Here is a 24,255-nt window from a genome sequence, read left to right as displayed (position 1 = left end):
CTCGCTCGATTATTCATTTTCGAACATCCATCTGTTTCCTATGCACACTATTTAATTACGGCTCCAAAAGGAAAGAAAACGTATTTGCTCTGGGGAAACACGAACGATTTGAAAATTTCCCCGATTTAATTGCTTAGGTAGGGAGTTACTTTCATAGACACTTCTGAAGCGAATTTAAGTACGTCACACCAACTACTGAATTCAAATTAGTGTTACGGGTAGTTTATGTCTGTTGTTTACTGACAATTCCAGATGTAGAACTAATTATTGAAATGGTTCATCCCACAAAAACATTTGCTTCCAGTACTGTGCGTTTGTCTTTGTGTTGTTTTAGGAAGCACTGTATGGTGTTACTCAGTGTAACCCTGTATCCTGTGAGCATATGTCTGGTTTGCTCAAAGCGGTCTTCACAGCGTATTCACATTCAGCAGGCGATTTCAATTGTTCAAGTAAAAAACAAAACAAGGGAAATGCCCCCACTTCAGGTGGCTAGGAATATTGCCAGAAGTGACGGTATGACAACATGTGTATGGGAGCATAATGTTGCTTCAGCCACAAACGTGAGACCGCAGAGGTTTCTGTTTAACTCCTTCAGTTTCGAATCCAGTGGAACTTGGCAAAGTGGGAAGAGTCACATTTTCCCGTGGCTTGCAAATCTGCTACGGCTGGAAGCTGGAGGCTTCGAGGTTTGCATTCCAGCGTGTCACGCACAGCCCCGGAGCTCAGTACATTCTGTGTTCGCATCTGGGAAGCTTCGTGGCTGCAGCTGTCCTTTAATTGGCCAGTCGAATAATATAACGGTAACCCAGTGCCCCCTGCAATGGCTTAGGTCTAGCTCCGATCGTTATCATTACCACGTTGGCGGCGATATTATGTAGACCTGTCTTTTATAAGAAGTTGTCAATTTAACTGCTTCATTCTGGAAGCAATGGGTAGAGATAACACAAGGACCCTTTTGTATAATCGCTGCAACTCAGCTACCAAGAGCCCGCGCCCTGCCGTCGGAGCAGTCCAGAAATTATTCTATTGAGTGGTCTTATTTTCCGTGGGATGCTTGTCGTTCACAGCTGGTCGGAATTCTCGGGGTATGCGGAAGAGGAAGAATATGGGCGCAAACCATTCCCATAAAACACCAGTCTTTGACGAAAACGAAGATGGTAAGATCCCATCCTTTTGTTAAATGTTTTCAGTTCTTTACTATTCAGCCCCTGCTTCTTTTGTTCGAACCACTTGTGTTGTTACCTTCTTTTGGCCGCCTGAGGTACCGGTCCCTTACTATGCTTGAAAATAAGGAGAGATAATTTGCCCAATCTGTTAACATTTATTTTTGTGTAATTGGCAATTCTTTCATTTAAAGTGAAACGTAGCGTTTTGGAATGAATCGCATTATTGATGCAGTTTCATAATCCTAAATTTTAACTTTGAATACATTTTAACGGTGAAGAAACCGTGATTGAGAAATACGTTTTAGACCAACTTAACATTAGTTGGTCGTAATTTTGTTTCAGAGGCAGCTGCAATGAGTTGTCGTTTCAGGAATAATTCAATCCACAAGTGGTGTGCCGTAACCGAGCCCCGTTTTCACTCAAAACTGACGCCAACTTAATTTGGCGCAGTTAACCAGTTCGATGTACCACTTTTTAAAACCGGCTTTGATACACAGATAATTTGTATTCTACAGCATAGCTTTGGTTGTTTTGTCTGTGCTGGCAAAGCAGATTCATTGCACTGATCTGGAGGTCTCTTGCAATAATCACACCATTGTATTCAGAATCCTCTTCGAACAGATAGCGGACACTTCGGTTTAAGCTCAATCAGCTCTATTGACGGGACCGTATTAGGCGGTATATCCAGGCAATCGCATTCAGAGCTTTTGTCTGCCTAAAGTCTAACTTGTGAACTGTTAAAATCTTATAGAACTATTGCCCAAGATAGTTGATAGAACTGCAGAATGCTGGTCCTATGAATACAACCCGACAGGGTCTGATAATGCCATTTCGGTTTTGAGACATGTCTGTAATTTTAGCTTTTTTCTCTGGTTCGATTTCAGCAAAATTTAGCCTACAACGTGGGAACTCATTAATATAGTTATAATCTACTTTTACTTGCTAAATGTATATGTTAATCTTGTCATATTGACTCTTTCTATTTACAAATATTAGAACCAATATTGAATTCAAATATAACTTGCCTGATGACACAAATAATTCAGTTTTACCAAGTTTTACCAAAAGTTAGCGTTTTCTGCGGCAGTGCAGTGATCCCTTCATTAGGCAAGACAACCTATCAGGTGCATTTGTTTGTACCCAAGTAAATTTTAAATACCACACTGGTGCAAATGCAACTTAATAACTGCGCTATTCTAATCAGTAACGACAATACACTAACTCGTTTCTCGTTAAAGAATATTATAAGGATACTCTATTAAGACCTTGGAAATTGTTGTTTGTTTTAAGGGGTAGTCATAATAAACTTTCCAGAATGGGATTCAATTTCCTTTATCATTCTGCTTAATTGCATCCTTGAAAGAGTGTTTTTAATACAATAATCCAATTGGCCTTTAATGTGAACATCATTATAAGTATATTTTCTGAATGGCTCATTATAACTATAAATTTATAAGAGAAATAAATTTAGCCTAAGAATAAATTTGGCATAACTACTGAACTTGATTAATAGTGAAACAATTTTTTGACCACTTGAATACAAAGTCAATTTGCAAGCTATATTTAGATGTACTGAGAGTCTCATCTGAGCAGAGTATCAAATTTAACAGAGGTATAACACCAGAGCAAAAGAATATCAGGGACTATCCATAAAGAAAATAACAGAAGGTCTAACATAATTAAATATATGGAGAGGGGCAATGAAATAGTAGCACAGGTTGCAATTGCTGGCCATCTATTTTACAGAGGAATGACAAATCAGAAGAGTAAATCCTACTGGGCTCTTTCATACTTAATTCCATTTCTGATTTAATTGGTTACCATTCTTTTAGTAGACACCCTGCATTTTAAGCCAGAATCGTTTGCGGGGGAGGGGTGATGGGGGGAGTGTGAGATGGAATGCAGACTTGCATTCTTTTAGTGCTGCTGATAAATTTAGGACCTCTCAATTTGTGTATTACCATTATTAGCATCATTATATTAGGAAAGCACTAGCCAGTGAATATGTGGCAAAGTCCTTAAGTAGCAAAGTGATAATGAGTAGGTTCTGATGAAAAGTCTTTGACCTGAAATATTAGCCTTTCCTCGCTACATGGATGTTGTCTGACCTACAGAGTTTTTAGAGCATTTGCTGATGCTACTTCAGAATTCCTGTAATATGAGCAAAAAAAACGTTAGAATATTAACTGAGGGATATTTATTAAGCAGAATGGCAGGGAGGACTCCGCAGTCCTTCTTGAAAAGGAACCCCAAAGATCTTTAAAGAAGTTATTAATGGATCTTGGTTTAATACAAAGATGCATAATGTGTTCTGTCTTGCCTGAATGAGCAGATAAACACCTAAATCACCATTCCACTGTGTGACGCTCTGAGCTGGAGTGGCAATTTGATCTCAGGAGTCACCTCCTGATTATTCTTGCTACTGGAAACAGCAGGTACTGCCTGCAAAAATCGTCTGACATCTGACCCAGATTTCAAAATTAACACCTAAAATTCTGTCAAGTGTTTCTGTAAGCATTAAAAAATTAAAAAAAAATACATAGCCATTAGGAAGGAGGTACAGGAGCATGAGGTCCCTCACCACAGATTCAGGAACAGTTATTACCCTTCAACCTCCAGGTTCCTGAACAAGCAGAGATAACTTCATTCACCTCATCTAAGAACTAATTCCACAAACTATGGACACACTCACTTTCAACAACTCTACAACTGTGTTCTTGGATTTGTTTGTTTATTGTATTTGCACAGATTGTTGTCTTTTGCACATTGGTTGTTTCAGTCTTTGTTTCATTGATTCTTTGTATTTCTTTGTTCTACTGTGAATGCCTGCAATAAAATGAATCTCAGGGTAGTGTATGGTGATGCATGTGTAATTTGATAATGACTTTGACATTTGAAATACTGAAATATGTTTTCAGCAATTAAAATTATTAAACTGTTTTCAAAAAGTAAATACAATTAAATGATAAAACAATTAAATGTACTTAGTCACAGGGCCATAATGTCATGAGGCATAGAAACAGGCCCTTCGGCCCAACAGGTCCATGCCATCCAAACTTCCTATCTAAGTGAGTAACACACACAAAATGCCAGCAGGCCGGGCAGCATCTATGGAAGAGACTAAACAGTTGATGTTTTGGGCTGACACCTTTCTTCAAGACTGAAAGGGAGAAGTCAAGGTAAGAAGGTGGGAGGAAGAAATACAAGGAGGCAGGTGATAGGGAAACCCACCAGTCTCCTATTCTCCAGTGAATTTGGTTCCAATCTGCTCAGCTCACCTTCATAACTCAGTCCCATATGACCTAGCAGCATCCTCATAAATCTGCTCTGTCTTTTCACCTGAATGATATCTTTCCTGTAGCTGGGTGACCAAACATGAACCCAATAATGCAAACGCAGTCTCAGAACCATCTTGTACAACTGCAGCATAACATCCCACCGTTTCACTCATTGCCCTGACTGATTAAGGCCAGTATGCCAAAATCCTTCCTCTCCATATTTTTCTACATTCAAAGCCACTTTTAAGGAACTGTGCACTTGTACTCTGAGATCCCTCTGTTCTGCAACACTCCAGGGCTCCACTATTTACTGCGACCACCATTGTGCAGCATGGCCAACATACTCGTACGGCAGGTTGTGTGATGACATACAGCACCAGTGATCAGGGTTCAATTCTTGCTACCGTCTGTAAAGAGTTTATACATTCTCTCTGTCTGCGTAGGCTTCTTCTGGGTGTTCCTGTGTCCTCCCCATTCCAAAGATGGATGGGTTAGTAAGTTTATTTTATTTAAGGATACAGTGCTCTTCCGGGCTATCAAGTTGGACCACCCAATAGCCCACCGATTTTAACGGTAACCTAATCACAAGGTGATTTACAATGTCCAGTGAACCTACAAACATCTTTGGACTGTGAGGGAAAACAGAATTGGAGAAGCTGTGAGCATGGTATTTTGGTGCAGGAAGTATGGTGACATTTGTGATCTGCTCCCAGCACATCTTTAGACTGTTGTACCTTAACACAAACAATACACTTCACTGTTTGTTTTGATGTACATGTGACAAAGAAAGCTAATCTTTTATCTTTATCCTTTACCTACCTTAATTTATCTTTCCAAAATGCACCACCCCACAGTTTTCCAAATTAAATTGGAGTTTAATTTGAGTTTGATATTGGAGCTTGATTTAATTAATCTACTGTATTTTGTTAACTTTAAACAAAATACACAAATTATATGAAAGTGGCTGATCTCCCCTAGAATTGCTCATCTCTCTGCAGGCTTTGAAACTTCATCATGCACACATTTGGTGGGCAGATTTCCTGAGGTTTATTATTACCAACATACATGTAAAATTTGTTGTTTCATGGCAGCGTTGAAGTGCAAGATATAAAAGTTCTTGTAAGTTATAGTAAATGAATAGGAGTAGTGAGGTAGTATTAAAGGACCATTCAAAATTCTGATGGAAGAGAAGAAGCTGTACTTAAAAATATTGAGTGTGGGTATTTATACTTCTGTACCTCCTCCTCAATGATGGTAATGAAAAGTGGGCATATCCCAGATAGTGAGAGTCCTTCATAATAGATGCTCTCTTCCTAAGGCACCACTTGTTGAAGATTCCTTCAGTAGTGGAGGAAGATAGTGCCATAATGGATCTGGCTGAGCCTACAGTCCTGTGACCATAAGATGATGAGACATTGGAGCAGAATTAGGCCACCTGGCCCATTGAGTCTGCTCTGCCATTCAATCATGGCTGATCTTTTGCAGGCTCTTTTGATCCTGCACATTTGAGCCTCCCTAAGAGGCAGTGATGCCATCAGTCAGAATGTTCCCCACTGGGCCAATTTGCTCTTCTTTGATGACAAACTTGTTGAACCAGGATATATCCTCTGTGATGTTGATAGCTGGGAACTTGAAACTGCCTAACCTTTTCACTACTGACCCTTCAATGAAGAGTGGTGTGTTTTCTCCTGATCTCCCCTTCCTGAAGCCCACAATTGATTCATTGGTGTTGCAGACACTGAGTGTGAGGTTGTGTTTGTTCCTGCTGTGAGTTTGTGCTCCGCTGCTGCTCCCCATGAGGAGCCCAGTGTTGGAGAGCAGTGGGAAATGACAAGGCGAGGTCCTGTTAAGCTCAGCAACTTGTCAGTCTGGCTTGCCTCACACAAAATAAAAAGCTGCACCCCATAGTTCTAGTATATAACAGTGTAGCACTCTCCTAGTACTGCAATGGAGCTCCGGTTAGATTTAGTGATGAAAGATCTGGAATGACACAACTGTCTAACTTGGGGGCAGAAATTATGTTACTGAACCATGGCTATTGCATAATTTTTTGTTCATGTAAAATGGCATCCAGAGTTTCAGGGGACACCAGTATGTGTGGAGAGGAATACGGAGCCAATGTTTTAGTCCCGATTAAGGATCTTGGTCCAAAATGTTGACTCTTTATTCCTCTCCATTGATCCTGACTGCACTGCTGAGTTCCTGTATTTTTTTGTGTTGTTACTCTGGATTGTCATGGCCAGGAACAGTCTGAAACAATATCTATCCATGCTCACCCACTCTTCCAAGCCACACAGTATCACAGAGAAGTCAGAAGCTTTTCTGCAGTCCTAAAGCAGAAAGGATCCTGAAACTTGTACATAAATACTGAGGCTAAAAATCATTTAAGGCCCCTAATTGTGACTTTAACTTTTTAGCAATCAGAATTTTGCTGAATTTATTATAGATCCAGACTGTAAACTTCTCTCATCTTTAGTAGTACCTAAATTAGCTTAAAAAGGTGTTAAGGACAGAACATCATCACTGAGCAGTGCAACTGGTCTCTCACTTACTTTCTTCCTTTTTAAATTAGATTTTTTTAGTCATGTTATCTATTTAACTCAATGTAACTTGCCCCATTTTTTCTCTACTTGTTGCAACAATATAAGTAAAAGTGAAAATGTATTAATGCCAAGTTCATGTGATGTTTTTCTTAAAAGAAGATGAGTTGATTATGAATGAAGTCACGATAGATCAGTGACTTACAACTCAGTAGATGTGGAAAGGCAAAGGAAAGTCCTGGAGTTTATGCTCAGATCCAGAACTTGCAGAGAAAAGCATCTGAGAATCAGTGTTCAAATGCATCACTGAGCATTTTGCCATTGACAAAGATAACCATGCATGGGAGTAGCCATAGTTAGGGAATAAAAATAAACATTTTCTCATGGAGTTAGAATGCTGAATGAGATATGATTGTATTTCAAAGAGATTGATACTCTGCCCTACTGAACAGCTTGCATTTCTATGAGGGAGTGAAAGGTGTTTAGTAATGGAGAAAGTCAACAAAAATTGCTTGTTAGTCTATAATCACTTCAAAACACTTCAATCATCTTAAAGAAATGTACTGTCATCTCTGACCTTTACCATACTGCTTTTATTGTGATGTTTTAATCCTTAATGATATGTCTGCAATATTATGACCTTTATAGTTTTCGTTTGATATTTTACTCACTGAAAGTCAGCTAGCTAGAAAATGTGTCAGCAAAGCATCCCTTCTACACTATTGATTTGATAAGGACCGTGGAATAACATAATATTTGATTGTTTTACATTTTTCTCTAATAAATCTCATTTACTGAAAACATGAATGACAAACATTTGAAATTAAAATCGCATTGTTATATTATTTCACACGCACACACTTAATCTCTGATTATTTATTTATAGAGCTTAATTTTATTCGATAATTTAACAGTGCAAACAACATGCTTCAGAAATTCAAGTGGTGGTTTCATATCCAAGCTGCTCCTTTTATTTCATTTACCTAAGCAAATCGAAGATTATTACACAAAATCGAATCAGTTCCAGCCCAGGGCAGTATTTCTTTCATAGTATGCGCCACTTAAGAAATGAGCCTGGTTTTTTGAGGATCCAAAAGTGTCAGTATTCCTCCTCTGGACATTTGATTCATCTTTAGAGCAGGGGTTCCCAAACTTTTTTATGCCTTGGATCCCTACCATTAACCGAGGGTTCTGTGGACACTAGGTTGGGAACTCTTGCTCTATGGGAAAGCTTTGTGTGTGAGAAGATGTTCTTGCACCTTCAGTGATCCAGATTTGAACTCATTCTTGGGTGCTCTCTGTGGAGATGGCTCATTAATCCCATAACTGTAGGATTCCCTCAGGTTCTCCCATTTTTGTCCCACATGTTTATAGGTTACATAGTTACTTAAAGTAGGAAGGTGGCCAAATTAGCACAAGAAAGTTAATGGATGTGAGAGAGAATAAGTTGGAAGGGAGGAGGGAAATAGGGCTGATGTGATTTCTCTGCTGCGAGCTGACAAGGACTTGATGGGGGAGTGGCTTTCTTCTTTGCTACAATAGTAAGTTTCCTTAAATATTGTGCACACTAGTTGCCAGTGGTTCCCAATGTGGGGTGTATGCCCCACGGGGGGGGGGGGGTATTTGATTTTTAAGGGGGGAAATTCGACAATGAGTTATTAACAGTAAATTCTTGTAAGTCTGAGTATGAGTGTGTTCATACATATGTGTATATACAGTATGCATACATAAAAATACTTGTGTATATGTACATGTGCAATTGCTTATGTACTGTATATATAGTGTATCACCATCATTACAACCATCAAATGGCTTTCATAATTAAATTAATGAATTGACTGATGTAGGAAGGAACAAACGAACAAGTCCAAATGCGTAAGAAACCCATACGAGGTCGTGTCAATGCTGCTTTTTGCAGTAGCTTTCAGTTCTTGGTGGTGTGAAGGTGTGTACATTGCGTCATCTCTTTTAAACGGTGTATCTGTCTTTGTATGGTGTAGAAACGAATCTGCATTGTTTTATTTATTATTATTTTAATATCACATAATGTTCTTTTTACAATTTCTTAGTAATTTCTTCCTCAGAACTTTAACAGTCCTTTGGTTCTTTTATTTTTCTCTTTCATGAATGCCATGTTCTTTGGAAGCTTGTTTAAACCAAGTTAATGGTCTTTTAGGCTTCCTCCAGGTGAATAGGAGTTCACTTTTTGAATAATAAGAATTATATATCACCACAGGAGCATCAGGATTTTAGAGGTGATTAGGTGGGGCATGGCCAAAAAAAGGTTGGGAACCACTGCCTTAGGCACACAACTGTACTTTCAGCCTCTGGACTGGATTGACTGAGGGAGACTCTTGAGTAAGGCTGATCTTCCCAAAAGGATGAGTATGGAGAATGTATGGAAATAATCAAGTTCTCCTTTGCCTTCCCCAGATGTGGAAGAACCTCCCCAAAATATCCATGTACATAGATGCATTACAGTGGGCAAAAATGTGGAAGATAGATAAAGGATACAGATTATTTCTGATTTCTTTAGAAATCAGTCAGTGTGGGTAAAAGGGGTTGAATGGCCATCTTCACCTTCCACTACATCACCATGTTGGAATAGCTATCAGTCTTTCCAGTGATCTGGAAACATGATATGCAATTTGTTTAATACGGCACTAGTGATGTATCCCTGGGGTCACTTCAGAGTGATCTGTTGGTTGCTACATTAAAAGCGAGAGGATGGGGATTATAGGGCCTTTCCAGATGGTTGCTAACAGTGTTTGAATGACTTATGGATAGTTATTTTTCAAGCTTGTAATATAAATTATTAAAAAAAGTAATAGCACTGCCAGTCAAAGTGTGTGAGTGTGAATGTGTGTGTGTGATTTTGTTTTCCCCAAAGGCCTTTCTCTGTTCATTTCAAGTTTAAGCATTTCGTATCTTACATAGTATCCTGCTATATAAATGGTATCTGAACAAAACTGTCTGTACTCAAAATAAAAAGTCTAGGGCGTGGTAATTTTTCCTATTTAGATTCAGACTAACAAGCTTTTTTCCCCATCAGTCAATGAATTTGCAATGGCTTTACTAAAGAAATTATACTGAGCAAAAAAAATCTTCTCTCCCCCCTCTCCCCAATTGAAGCTGCCTGTACTTTCCTGAAGAGAAGATCAACCAGATAAAACCATAGAATTGATGGTCCTGTGAATGAACCCACAATGAAAATGAATTCTTATGATTCAAATCATCTACAAAATTATTCCAGACCAGGATTATTAAACACAATAATTCCTACAACTTCTCACAATCAAAGCAAAATGAATATCTTGTATCTAATGTCAATTTTCTTTTTGTCTTGAAAACTGTATTGTTGATTTCATTTAGTTATGGATATCCTTCCTAATTATGTATAATTTCTTAAGCACAAGAAGAATTTTATTGTTTGACCTGGTAAGGGTTGCTTATGCATTTAGTGGACTGTGAAGATAGTTGATAGCTGATAGGTTTAAATTATCCCTGCTTACGAAGGTAAGTGGCTCAGCAAAAGGACACTAGAATGGAATAAAATGAAAACAAAGTTTATCCACTTTACTATTGAGAACAGAATATTTTTACATTGTGTGCCATTATAAAGTATTGGTAACCAGAAAGATCTGGATAGCTTTGCAGATAAAAGTTCCCATGCCAGTATAGCAGGTACTGAAGAATGCAAATACAATTTTGGATTTTATTGCAAAGGAGATGGAATGCAAAAAACTTTTACTATAATTCTACATTATTTTGGCGAGGCAATGTACAGCTTTAGTCTCCTTTAATGAGGGTTTTACATGTCTTAGAAGTGAAAGAGAAAGAGGTTTATTTGCAATGGCCAATGAGGAAAGTTTACACATAGTGATGACAGGACATTGCTGGGTAATGAAGGGCTTTGTTTTTACAGATGCCTGTACAGTTGATTTTGTGCATATAATCAGAAAATATACAAAATTCATGGTCACTATATTACCACAATGTTGTGCTGAATGTCATCAAAAACACATGACTGAGAAGAAAGTACAATTATAAAAGTAGAGAGGGGATACTTGTTCTGCCATTTGTAGGAACCAAGTTATGTACATATGTTGGTTTTTAAAATTTGATATTATTGGAGCTCATTTGAATGTATGGGTGCCTATGTGTCTGATGTTCTTAAATTGGGGATCGCCTGTAATGTTCTCATTGAAGCATACACCACATCACTGCCACCAGCCTACCCCCCCCATCAAGGACATAAACACTGAAAGGAATCTGTAAAAGATTCAGATTCAGTTTATTGTCATTTATAAACCACAAATACAATGCAGTTTTTTTAAAAAAAAGACAATCCCCAATCCAGACTCTGGAGAGGCTGCTGCCTTGCTACCGTCTTAGCACGTTCCCCGGAAAGGAACTACAAACCCATCAGACAAACCTAAAGCTACAAGACCTACACAAAAACACATAGTTACATATAGTTAACATGTAGTTTCAACAGTGTAGACAATACCATAATTGATAAAACACTAACTGACAATGACCACGTAATTACAACACATGGTTTCAACAGTGCAAAGCAATACCGTAATCTGATAAAGAGCAGTCCATGGCAAGGTTTAAAAGAAAGTCTCAAAGTCCCGACAGCCCATCATCTCATGCAGACGGTAGAAAGAAGAAAAACTCTTCCTGCCATGAAGCTCCAGCGCCGCAGCTTGCCGATACAGCACTTTGGGAGCTCCGACCACAGCCAGCTCCGAGTTTGGCCGAAAACTTCGAGCCTCCGACCAGCCCTCCGACCCCAGCACCATCTCTGCCGAGTGCTTTGACCCCGGCACTGGCCGCCAAGCAACAGGCAAAGCCAAAGATTCGGGGCCTTCCTCCCGGAGACTTTTCCGATCGCACAGTGGCAGCAAAACAGGCATTTCAAAAGTTTCACCAGCTGTTCCTCCGTGCTTCACACGTCTGTCTCCATCAAATCAGGATTGTACACGGCTCCCTACTTGACAAACTACAGATATTCATTCCAAAGTGGCTGCTGTGCGCTGCGTCATGCTCCCGTTTTGCATGAAAAGGCCTGCAATATCGTGAAATATCCCACCATCCTGCTCATGGACTGTTTGTCACACTCCTGCCAGGGTAGTCTGTCACATCCACAGCTGGGCCACTTTGCTCAAGAACAGGTGCATTCCCCAAGAAGTAAGTATGTAAAAATCTGATTTGCATATATCGTCACGCTACCATGTGACACGCGCACCACACTTAAAGAAAAAAATAAGTTAGATACACATTTTGGACTCCCTTGTCTTCCTTTGAATTAGTTTAATGTTTTGAAGTTACAAAGCATAACATTGGCAACAAGTTATTTTTAAACAAACCTGATACGGCTACCAACCTGTACAAGCACAATGAGCATTCAAACTAAAAAACACAGCCCCAAACATGCAGAGACGATCAAGCTACAAACTGCAACACAGCACATGTTTTTTGAAGGTGAAGACATGATCGAGTTTTTTTTTAAAAGTCAGAAAATTGAAGAATTTACTGTTGCATAAACAATGAGTATCAGGTGATAATAACCATAAAAAATTAGAAATGAATGGCTACATCAGAAAGATTGAGTTTGATTACACAGTGGGTAATTGGCTCGTGTATACTGAGCTATTGAAACGGTATTTTGAAGTAAATGAAAGAACCAATGAGAAATGAGTGGCATTTTGCTGAGTGCATTGAGTTTAAAGGCAATTTCTTTCAAAGTTTGACTGTGCCAACCAAACCATTAGAGATGAACTTCACTACTGTTGCCAATGTATTGCAGAAACACTTGCAACCAAAACCATTGTGGATTACAGACCACTTTAGGTTTCATAAGCAGAATAAAAAAAAATGTGGCTAAATTGAAGTTTGTCTGAACATTGTCAAGTTTAGTAATGGGCTTAATGATGCACTAAGAGATTGTTTAGTTTGTGGAATTTTAAAAGGAAGCACTCAAAAACTATTCCCAACAGAAGCACAACTCAGTTGAAAGAGCAGTTGAAATTGTTGTTTCAATGGAAACTGCAGACAGAGACGCAAGTGAGTTGTAGCCTGCAATGAAAATGAGCATAAATAAAACTGTAGCAGCCTAACAGAAACTGGCTAGGCCAAAGAAATCATGTTACCATTGTGGCAGGGACTCACTTACACCAGTCCAATGCAGATTTAAAGGGGAAACTTGCAGAAAATGCAACTAAGTAGGAAACGTACAAATAATGTGTTGGGCAGACAAAAATAAACAGACTGCACTGCAAAGAGAAAAAGATAAAAAGTCAAGTTGCAATTTCAAGAGGAGCACTAATCTGCATGATCTTGATGAAAAATGTGATGATGGATAGAATGATACGGAATGGTGTGAAAATTAACAATAGGCAGGCAATATGACTTATGCCAGGAGTGCACAGAAAATTAATAAAAAATTGAATTGGACACTGGCCTAGCTGTTTTAGTTATTCCACAAAATAAGTTTGAGAGGCATTTCAAAGATGCTAATCAGAAGCCTGTAGATATCCAACTAAGAACTTATACTGAAGAAAACATAACTCCTGTGGGAATGATATTTGTTACTGTGAACTACAATGACCACCAAACTACCTTGGGCTCATTTATAGTAAAAACATGAGGACCAGCATTTTGGGGCATGATTGGAGATCCAGCCACCACTTGCATACCACATTCCCTACAATGAAGCCATCTGAAAGTGAATTAAGAAAGGCACTGGATGATGCCACACCTGTCTCTATGCTGAACACCATGAACTGTTACCCAACAGAGGACAAACGAGTGTTGGTATCGACCTCTGTCTCTAGCTGGAAAGCATATGGAACCACGGAAAGGCCATGCTGCTCAGAGGAAGCATGGAAGTGACTAAAGCAGTGGTCTGACTACAACAGATTTTTGTAGGCAGCATAATCTGAGAAAGCTTCTGATATGTTAATTAGATAGTTACTTGTGGCTTGTTTTTATACTGGAAGAGGGTTCAAAGAGCTTTAGGACAATTGAAAGCATTTGGCTTTTGTGAGTATAAAGAACCAGAATCTACTCTTCATACCTTAAGGTTAATGCATGAACTTCCAAGTAGGAGACAAAAAGCTGCTTGTTAAAGTAGATGCAAAGACCAAAGCCCAGATGAATGGAAGGCCAGAAAGAGTCAATGAAGATGCACAAACAAAGCATTTGTCAGATGATGTCGATGAGGGAAACCAAGAGGAGAGATCAGATTGTAATATTTAATATTTCAGTCATGTCAGTACTATGTATTATGTGCACGCCTTGCTTAAAATAAACAGACCTACATTTTGGACTCCTGTGTCTTCCTTTGAATTATTTTAATATTTTCAAGTCATTTCAAGGCTGATGAAAACTTCCAACCACCAACTCTCCTCTCCACACTCCCACCAACACTACATTATCATTTCTTGTTAGTCACCTTATGTACAGATACTCCTGTACCTAGTATCACTTTATGTATATATAATCTATGTGTATAAGCTAACTTGTGTATATAGTCTTTCTATTATTGTGGTTTTTATCTTAGTGTGGTTTTATATGCTGCATTAGATCTGGAGTAACAATTATTTCATTCTCCTTTACACTTATGTACAGGGACTGACATTGAGCGATCTTGAACTTTAACTAAGGTTCTGAAGTATAATTTTGGCTATTTAAGACTGAGATGAGGAGAAATTTCTTCCTTCAGTGCATTGTGAATTTGGAATTGTCTGCCCTAGACAAGTTTGGATACTGTGCCATTGGATATATTGAATGCTGGGATGTTAGGGTTTTGACAATAGGAGAATTACGCACTATGGAGATCAGCAGGAAGTGCAGGGGTTGAAGACTGAATCAAGCATGCCCTTACTAAATAGTGAATCCAGCTCCCTGGGCCTTGGGTCTAATCCTGTTCCTATTGTTTATTCATATATTATCTTTGTGTTCCAAAAATGCAGATTTTTCCACCCACTTATTCATTGGACATGGGTTCATGTTTAACATAGGTATTGTGAACTGAAAGTTAAGTTTTTGCATGGTGCCCTATATTGGCTGCTTTCAAACATACATGCCTTCTAGAAGCATAGGTTCTACTGGCACTTGCTTGTACCTGGACTCTTTGTCTGTGGATTGAAGTTGAGCTACTTTTCTGTGTCTCATGAGTGCCACAGTAATTGCCTTAATAGGAGAGGGCACAAGTCGTAAGAGAAATCGTATCCTGAATTAGTTAAGAAGCCAACTAGCTTTTAGTTTCATGGCCTGTCTGCACATTTGAAGTTCCCTTCCACAAGTGTGTAGCTTCTCATTTAGAGATCCTTCTGCAGAGGCATCTCTCAGCCTGCCTGAATCCTTTGCCACCTAACCTGCAGTGAAGCAATGAAAATAAATATGGCAGACAGTCCTACCTCTCCATGGTGTGCCTTTGTTTAGCTTCCTGGGCATGGCTTGGTTTTAGGTTTACTCAATAGTTTCAGAAGTAGATAAATGTCTTGCCTTGTGCAAACTTTTATCTTTCATTATGCTATCTAAGGTGGGTATTCAATAAAGACATTATTGCCAAATAATTACTAAGGACAAGAGATCAAGCTACAAACATAATCTGCTCGTTGTGATTGTGACTGGCTTTTCACCTTGCGCGTTAAATGGCTGCAACTTGCCTGGTTTATCCTCGTACTGTTTCAAAGTGAGGTAGGTGTTGTGAGGAAGGATAAGCCAAGAAAGATTAAAACCCAGAGCATCCTACTTCTACAATGCCATGCATAGTTAGTTGGAAGTTTTATAGTGTAATAAAATGGTCTCTCAGTGCCCATGATTCAAAGGTTTCATAGGTACATTTAATGTCTGAGAAATGTAAACGATATACATTCTAAAATTCTTTTTCTTCGTAACCATCCATGAAAATGGAGGAATGCTCCAAAGAATGAATAAGTTAAATGTTAGATCCCCAAAGTACCCCCAGCTCCCCCACCCACACATATGCAGCAACAAAGCAATGATTCACCTCCCCCACCAGCAAAAAAAAAGCATCAGCACCCCCTACTGAGCACTCAAATATGCAGCAAAGCATCAATAGAGACACAGACTTGCAGTACCCCAAAGAATACTCATTCACCCAGTAATTCGACATACCACAGGCCCTCTCCCTCCCCTTCCCGCCCCTCCTTTCATGATGAAATCTGTGGACAAAAAGTGAATGAAATCACCTTATGGACCATAATATGAAATAAAGCGCAATTTTAGAGGCATTCAGTAATTGGGATGCGATACTGTTTGCCAAGGTAACTTCCTTCTTTTGATTATATTTTGAGACTGATGAGGGGCCCAAAACATTGTTGGCTTAATTATTTCCATAGCTGCTGCCTGACTCATTGAGTTACTAAAGCATTTTGTGTGTGTTGCATTGAAGAAAAGTGACTTGATCTTGAACTTCAACCACTTCCTTCAGCAGTGAGAAGTTGTACCCTGCATTGTTGGTAGCATTCATCATCACTGTCATCATGTGATGTGTTGTATGATGTGGGTGTTCATGGTTCTCCTTCTCTATCCATAATCTTGGCAAATTTTTCTACAAATGTGGTTTGCCATTGTCTTCTTCTGGACCAGTCTTTACAAGATGAGTAAACCTTAGAGGTTGTCTACCTGGCATCAGTGGTTGCATAACCAGGACTTGTGGTATGCACCAGCTGCTCATATGACAATCCACTTTCTCTCGTGGCTTCATGTGACCCTGATCGGGGGCTAAGCAGGTACTGCACCTTGCCCAAGGGTGACCTACAGGCTAAAGAAGGACAGGAGTGTTGTACATCTCCTCTGGTAGAGACATATCTCTACCCTGCCATCAATTTAGCAACATTTGTGGGTTACAGTCAGGAGAGGGAAGGGCAAGAGTCTGGTACTAGGGAGTGCACCTGTGGCTGTCCCCCTTAATAAGTATGCCTGTTTGAGTACTGTTTGGGTAGTGATGGCCAACCTGGGGGAAGCAATGGTGGCTGCACCTCTGGCTCAGAGTCTGGCCCTGTGGCTCAGAGGGTAGGGAAGGGAAGAAGGCAGCAGTAATAGAGGGCTGTACAGTTAGGGGGTCAGACAAGCAGTTCTGTGGACATAGGAAAGAAACACAGATGGTAGTTTGCCTCCCAGGTGCCAGGGTCTGGGATGTCTCTGATCGTATCCATGATATCCTGAAGTCAGAAGATGAACAGCCAGAGGTCATGGTACATATTGGTACCAACGAATAGGTAGTAAAAGGGACAAGGTCCTGAAAACAGACTACAGGGAGTTGAGAAGGAAGTTGAGAAGCAAGACCTCAAAAGTAGTAATCTTGGGATTGCTGCCAGTGCCATGAGACAGGAATAGAATGAGGTGAAGGATAAATGCTTGGCTGAAGGATTGGAGCAGGGGGCAGGGATTCAGATTTCTGGATCATTGGGACCTCTTCTGGGACAAGCATGAGCTGTACAAAAAAGGATGGGTTACACTTCAATCCAAGGGGGATCAATATCTTGGCAGGGAGGTTTGCTAAGGCTATTGAGGAGAGTTTAAACTAGAATTGCTGGGGGTTGGGAACGGAATTGAAGAGATGGAGGAAGGAGCAGTTGACTCACAAATAGAGAAAACTTAGAGACAGTGTGGGAGGGAGGATCGGCAGGTGATTGAGAAGGGACGTGCTCAGATGGTTTGAGGTGTGTTTGTTTTAAAGCAAGGAGTATCATGAACAAAGCAGATGAACTTAAAGCATGGATCAGTACTTGGAGCTGTGTTGTGGCCATTTACAGAGACTTGGATGGCTCAGGGGCAGGAATGGTTACTTAGAGTGCCAGTTTTAGATGTTTCAGAAAGGACAGTGAGGGAGGCAAAAGAGGTGGGGGTTTCTACTGGGTGTTTTTGTTTTAGATAGACAGCTCAATAGTGACAGGGACATCGAGGAGCAGATAGGGAGACATTCTGGAAAGGTGTAATAATAACAGGGTTGTCGTGGTGGGAGATTTAATTTTCTCAAATATTGATTGGCATCTCCCTAGAGCAAGAGGTTTAGATGGCATAGTTTGTTAGATGTGTCCAGGAAGGTTTCTTGACACAATATGTAGATAAGCCTACAAGAGGAGAGGCTGTACTTGATCTGATATTGGGAAATGAACATGGTCAGGTGTCAGATCTCTCAGTGGGAGGGCATTTTAGAGATAGTGATCACAACTCTATCTCCTTTACCATAGCATTGGAGAAGGATAGGAACAGACAAGTTAGGAAAGCGTTTAATTGGAGTAAGGAGAAATATGAAGCTATCAGGCAGGAACTTGGAAGCATAAATTGGGAACAGATATTCTCAGGGAAATGTACAGCAGAAATGAGGCAAATGTTCAGGGGATATTTGTGTGGTGTTCTGCATAGGTACATTCCAATGAGACAGGGAAAGGATGATAGGGTACAGGAACCATGGTGTACAAAGGCTGTTGAAAATCTAGTTGAGAAGAAAAGAAAAGGTTACGGAAGGTTCAAGAAACTAGATAATGATCGAGATCTAGAAGATTATAAAGCTAGCAGGAAGGAGCTTAAAAATGAAATTAGGAGAGCCAGAAGGGGCCATGAGAAGGTCTTGGTGAACAGGATTAAGGAAAACCCCCAAGGCATTCTACGGGTATGTGAAGAGCAAGAGGATAAGACATGAGAGAATAGGACCAGTCAAGTATGACAGTGGACAAGTGTGTATGGAACTGGAGGAGATGGCAGAGGTACTTAATGAATGCTTCGCTTCAGTGTTCACTACGGAAAAGGATCTTGGCGTTTGTAAGGATGACTTTCAGTGGACTGAAAAGCTTGAGCATGTAGGCATTAAGAAAGAAGATGTGCTGGAGCTTTTGGAAAGCATCAAGTTGGATAAGTCTCCAGGACCAATTACAAGGATAAGTGGCAGGAGGGAGATGCCTAGGGAGGGCTGAATGGACGAGGGAGCCATGTAGGGAGTGATCCCTGTGGAAAACAGAAAGTGGGGCAAAGAGAAAGGCGTGCTTGGTGGTGGGATCCCACAGGAGATGGCGGGAGTTATAGGGAATTACATGTTGAATGTGGTGGGTGGTAGGTGAGGTCAAGAGGAACCATATCCTGGGTGGGGTGGCGGAAGGGTGGAGTGAGGGCAGACATGTGCAAAATCAAAGAGATGCAGTTGCGGGTAGCAATGATGGTAAAGGAAGAGAAGTCCCCTTCTTTGAAGCAGGAGAACATCTCCTTAATTTTTGAATGAAAAACATCATTCTGAGAGAAGGGGATGGCAGGGACGGAGGAATTGAGAGAAGGGAATGGCGATTCTACAAGCAACAGGGTGGGGAAAAGTGTAGTCCAGGTAGCAGTGAGAATCAATGGGTTTTATAATAGAAATACAATTTGTAATACAAATGAAACGCCTCATCCTAAGAGCAGACAAATACTTTCTCATTCTGATTTGTTTTTGCTTTTTCTCCAAAATAGAGAAATTCTGAATGACGTTATTTCAGATTCACTTTGAAACTGAGTTTAATGCAAACTAATCATTGTGTCTAGCCTTTAAAGGATGAGAATGAGCCAAATAAATTAAACCAGATGGAGAAATAAATTTTACTCTGGAGTATCCTTTAAACTAACTGAAGTAATTCAGGCTGATGAATTGGTTTCCAAAATGTACAAAAGTCTTGCAACACTATTTCCAAAACAGTGAGTAAAAAGAATTTTTTAACATTTTAAATCAGTGACTGATTTTAATTAACATGCAATCAGTTTTGTTTTCAGGAAGTGTTTTTTGATGTGGCATTGCCAGTATCTCAGTATGCATTACACACATGATGCCTGGTATAAGAAAATCATAAGTCAACTTGGCACGATATGCATCTTGCACTCAAGTTGATTATTTGTGGTGCAAGTCGACAATTTTTTAAAGAGTATAAGGATTTGGAATACTTACAAATTTTAAGTCTTTTTGTACTCGCGGAGAATATTTTGAACTTGATTTGTTAGACTTTTCCATTACACTCTCTGGGTACTTTTGATTCAGTAAAGGCAAACTTCACTCACTACTTAATTGGGCAGAAAAGCACCAGGACACACTGTCAACCTACAGGTGGACCTGGATCGATAGAACTTTCATATCACTTTTATAAAATTGGCTTCTGATGTTCTCTTGAAGGATTGCTGTTTAGTTGATTACAGCTTGGTAAAATTCAATGGAGTTTGTTAATTTGATTTGCATGTTCCCTGTTCCTATTGTCTGATTTCCTGTAGCTATGAGATATCACAGTTCAAAGTCATGAGTACTATAAACGTGCACATGATACATATATGGTTTCAAAGCCTGGAAATAAAATTGCATTGTGACCACAGAGCGTCAGTTGTGATTAATCATGGGAGTTAAACCTGTTGAAAGATCTCCTTGTCATTAGTGCAGAAACAAAAGCAACCAGCTGTTTTATTAAAAAAATACATTGACTGTCTCATTAAATTGAGGAACATGTTCACCACTTAAGATCTGGCTTGAGGGATTTACAGTTAATGATCCAATCTAGGATTAAAATTGAAATAGCTTGACCAGGTGTCTTTGTGGGAGTCAACAGAAATGCTTCTCATTCACGTGGAGCTAGAGGCAAAATATTTTAAAAAATAAATGCTGAAAATCTAAATTAATGTAGATTATGTTGCAAACCATTCAGCATCTGCAGAGGGAGAAAGGGTTAATGTTCCCATTCCAGAATCTTTTGCCTGAACAGGAAGCAGAGAACTCATTTTCATCAGAGTGATGGTGGAGCAGGGATGGGTGGTCCAAAGGTATTATCCTAATGTGAAAGCAAATGTGTTAATGGGGGCAGTTACCAGCAAATTATTCATCTTTGTGTAATGCAATGTAAATGATGAGCCCCTAGGAGTGTTTCACCTGGTCAGTTTCTTTGGTTGCACCTAATATATGGTAGTGCCTAGTTCCTACATAATCTGCTGCTAACCTGCACAATATCAAAATGGATAGTAAAAGTTGTTTTTCAAGTATGTTTTAAAAAAAAAAAATAGAGATGAGAGTGGATATAGGTCTGCTAGAAAATGAGGCTGGAGAAATAATGGGGTACAAGGAAATGGCAGATGAATTAAATGAGTATTTTGTATCAGTCTTCACTGTGGGAGATACTAGCAGTGTGCCAGATGTTGAAGAGTGCAAGGAAAGAGAAGTGAGTGCAGCTACTATTCCAAGGGAGAGGGTCCTCATAAAGCTGATATATCTAAGGGTACATAAGTCACCCGGACCAGATGAACTGCACCCTGGGGTTCTGAAGGAGGTAGAGATTGTGGAGGCAGTAGTAATGATCTTTAAAAAAATCATTGGACTCTGGCATAGTGCCGGAGGACTGGAAATTGCAAATTTCACTCCACTCTTCAAGAAAGGATGAAGGCAACAGAAAGGAAATTATAGACCAGTTAGCCTGACCTCAGTGGTTGGGAAGATGTTGGTGTCAATTGCTAAGGATGAGGTTGGCAAGTACCCGGTGATGCAGGAAAGATAGGACGGGGTCATTCAGGGAAAATCCTGCCTGATGAACCTGTTGGAATTCTTTGAGGAGATTACAAGTAGGATAGATAAAGGGGATGCAGTAGATGTTGTATATTTGGATCTTCAAAAAGCCTTTGACAAGGTGCCACACAAGGCTGCTTACTAAGTTTAGAGCCCATTGTGTTATCGGAAAGTTACTACCCTGGTTAGACCATTGGCTGGTTGTTAGGAGGCAGCACATGGAAATAAAAGATCCTTTTCTGGTTGGCTGCAAGTGACTCATGGTGTTCCGCAGGGGTCAGTGTTGGGACCACTTTTTATGCTGTATGATCAATGATGTAGTTGATGGAAAAGATGGCTTTGTTGCCAAGTTTGCAGATGAAATTAAGAATGCTGGAGGGGCAGGTAGTGTTGTGGAAACAGGATGCAGAAGAACTTAGACGGATCAGGAGAATGGGCAGGAGAGTGGCAAATGAAATACAATGTAGGAAAATGCATGGTCATGCACTTTGGTAGAAGAAATAAATGTACAGACTATTTTCTAAATGGGGAGAAAATCCAAAAATCTGAGATGCAAAGGGACTTGGGAGTCCTTGTGCAGAGCATCCTATAGGTTAACTTGCAGGTAGAGTCAGTGAGGAAGGCAAATACAATGTTAGCATTCATTTCAAGGTGTCTAGAACTCAAGAGTTAGGGATATGATACTGAGGCTTCACCTTGAGTGTTCTGAGCTCCTAATCTAAGAAAGGATGTGCTGGCATTGGGCAGGGTTCAGAGGAGGTTCACAGGATGACTGCATGAATGAAAGGTTTGTCATATGAGGAACGCTTGATGGCTCTGGGTCTGAACTCGCTGGAATTTAGTAGGATGAGTGGGGATCTCATTGAAATCTTTTGAATGTTGAAAGGTCCAGACAGAGTAGACGTGGAAGGGGTGCTCCATGGTGGAAGAGTCTAGGACAAAAGGGCACAGCCTTGGGATAGAGGGACATCCATTTAAAACAGGGGTGTGGGGAAATTTCTTCAGTCAGAGGTTGGGAATCTGTGGAATTTATTACCACAGGCAGCTGTGGAGGCCAGGTTGTTGGGTGTACTTAAGGCGGAGATTGATAGATCCTTAACTGGACACGGCGTCAAAGGTTACGGGGAGAAGGTCAGGGGGTGCGGCTGAGGGAGGGGGGAGTGGGAGGAAAAGGATCAGCCATGTTTGAATGGTGGAGATGACTCGATGGGCTAAATGCCATAATTCTGCTCCTACGTTATAGAAACATCAAAAACCTACTGCAGATTACAGGCCCTTCGGCCTACAATGCTGTGCCAAACGTGTACTTACTTTAGAAATTACCTAAGGTTACCCATAGCCGTCAATTTTTCTAAATTCTAAGTACCTATCCAGGAGTCTCTTAAAAGACCCCATTGTATCTGCCTCCACCACTGTTGCTGGCAGCCCATTCCACACACTCACCACTCTGTAAAAATACTTACCACTGACATCTCCTCTGTACCTACTTCAAAGCACCTTAAAACTGTGGCCTCTCATGTTAGCCATTTCAGCCCTGGGAAGAAGCCTCTGACTATCCACATGATCAATGCCTGTCATCATCTTATACACTTGTCTTATGGCATGATTCTAACACTCTTATTTACAGACTGTTTGATATATGATAGGTATAAGCTACATTATAAAATATGCAATATTTGCAGGGTTCATGGTAAAATTCAAACACCTTGGGTCTGGAATTGGCAGGACAATGAATAAGCAGTTCAATTCTGTTCATCCTACGACCTAGAATCTATCTGTTTCATTCAAATTGACTTAAATTGGGATTCCAATCTGCTGTTGACAGTTGTCCATGAGATAAACAACTTACAAATTTGGCTGATTGATGTACATTCCTTGTTAGAATGCATTCCCTTCCTTTCTCTTTGGAGTTACTCACCATCTCAGTTAGGAAAACAAGTTAGTAGATTATGCTTTGAAGTCATAGTGATTTCATGAGGTAGGTCACATTAAGCAATGTATTGGGAGCTATGAGAAACATTTTTAAGCAAACTGGAAAACATTGCTATTAATTTTGTTGGAAAAGTGCTTTTATTCTCCAATATATTCAGATTAAAATGAATTACATTAAAATGAATTAAAATGATTAAAATGAATACAAAAAAGATTAATTATTTCTGTTTTGAACAAGGGTCTTGCAGTAATTGTTGCACGTTTAGTATAAACAACAGGGAAACAGTATAAATTGTGGATAATGGCTATCTGAATAATTTCCATGGAAATTTAATAGAAAACAGAACCACTGTGGAATATAAAGGTAGTTGGAGTGTTTTTGTTAATATTAGAATAGGAAATATGTTCACTGTTTGTAAAAATATGGCAAAACTTCCCTGCTGAGGTTAGATTAGTAGTAAAGAATTTTTTGATAATTTCTTATCACTTTTGTACAAATGGTTGCTTCATTTTTACAATTACAGTTGTCTCTAATGAGCCATTGGTAGGTTTCTGAACTCAGGTCATGTGCATTGTTTCATTCAGCAGGGCCAACTTTCAATGTCTATAATCAACAGAGATCCTTATCAATACAAACAACTAGTTTGGTTACTTATTTACTTACTGCTCTGATAATGCCATTCTTTCTTTGATATGTGAAGACTGGAGAGGAATTATAAATAAATCTGGAAGCAAATTTCAATTATTCTATTCTTGAATGTTTAAATCATTTCAGATTGATGATTTGGAAGTATCTT

General features: G+C 39.6%; 1 protein-coding gene across 1 annotated transcript in view; it reads left to right on the top strand.

Annotated features, from left to right (window-relative positions):
- Positions 1-725: 725 nt before the first annotated feature.
- The window catches only part of LOC132391714 (serine/threonine-protein kinase 32B-like), a 309,917-nt gene continuing 286,387 nt past the window's right edge, over positions 726-24,255 (top strand). Inside the window, exon 1 of the mRNA XM_059965270.1 lies at positions 726-1,157. Coding sequence (XP_059821253.1) covers positions 1,088-1,157 — 70 coding nt within the window. The 5' untranslated portion in view covers positions 726-1,087. The remainder of the gene's footprint in view (positions 1,158-24,255) is intronic.

The sequence above is a fragment of the Hypanus sabinus genome, chromosome 3, assembly GCF_030144855.1.
Source record: "Hypanus sabinus isolate sHypSab1 chromosome 3, sHypSab1.hap1, whole genome shotgun sequence".
NCBI lineage: Eukaryota > Metazoa > Chordata > Chondrichthyes > Myliobatiformes > Dasyatidae > Hypanus > Hypanus sabinus.
Note: the sequence above shows the minus strand (reverse complement) of the source record. Positions and strands in the feature narration are given on the sequence as shown.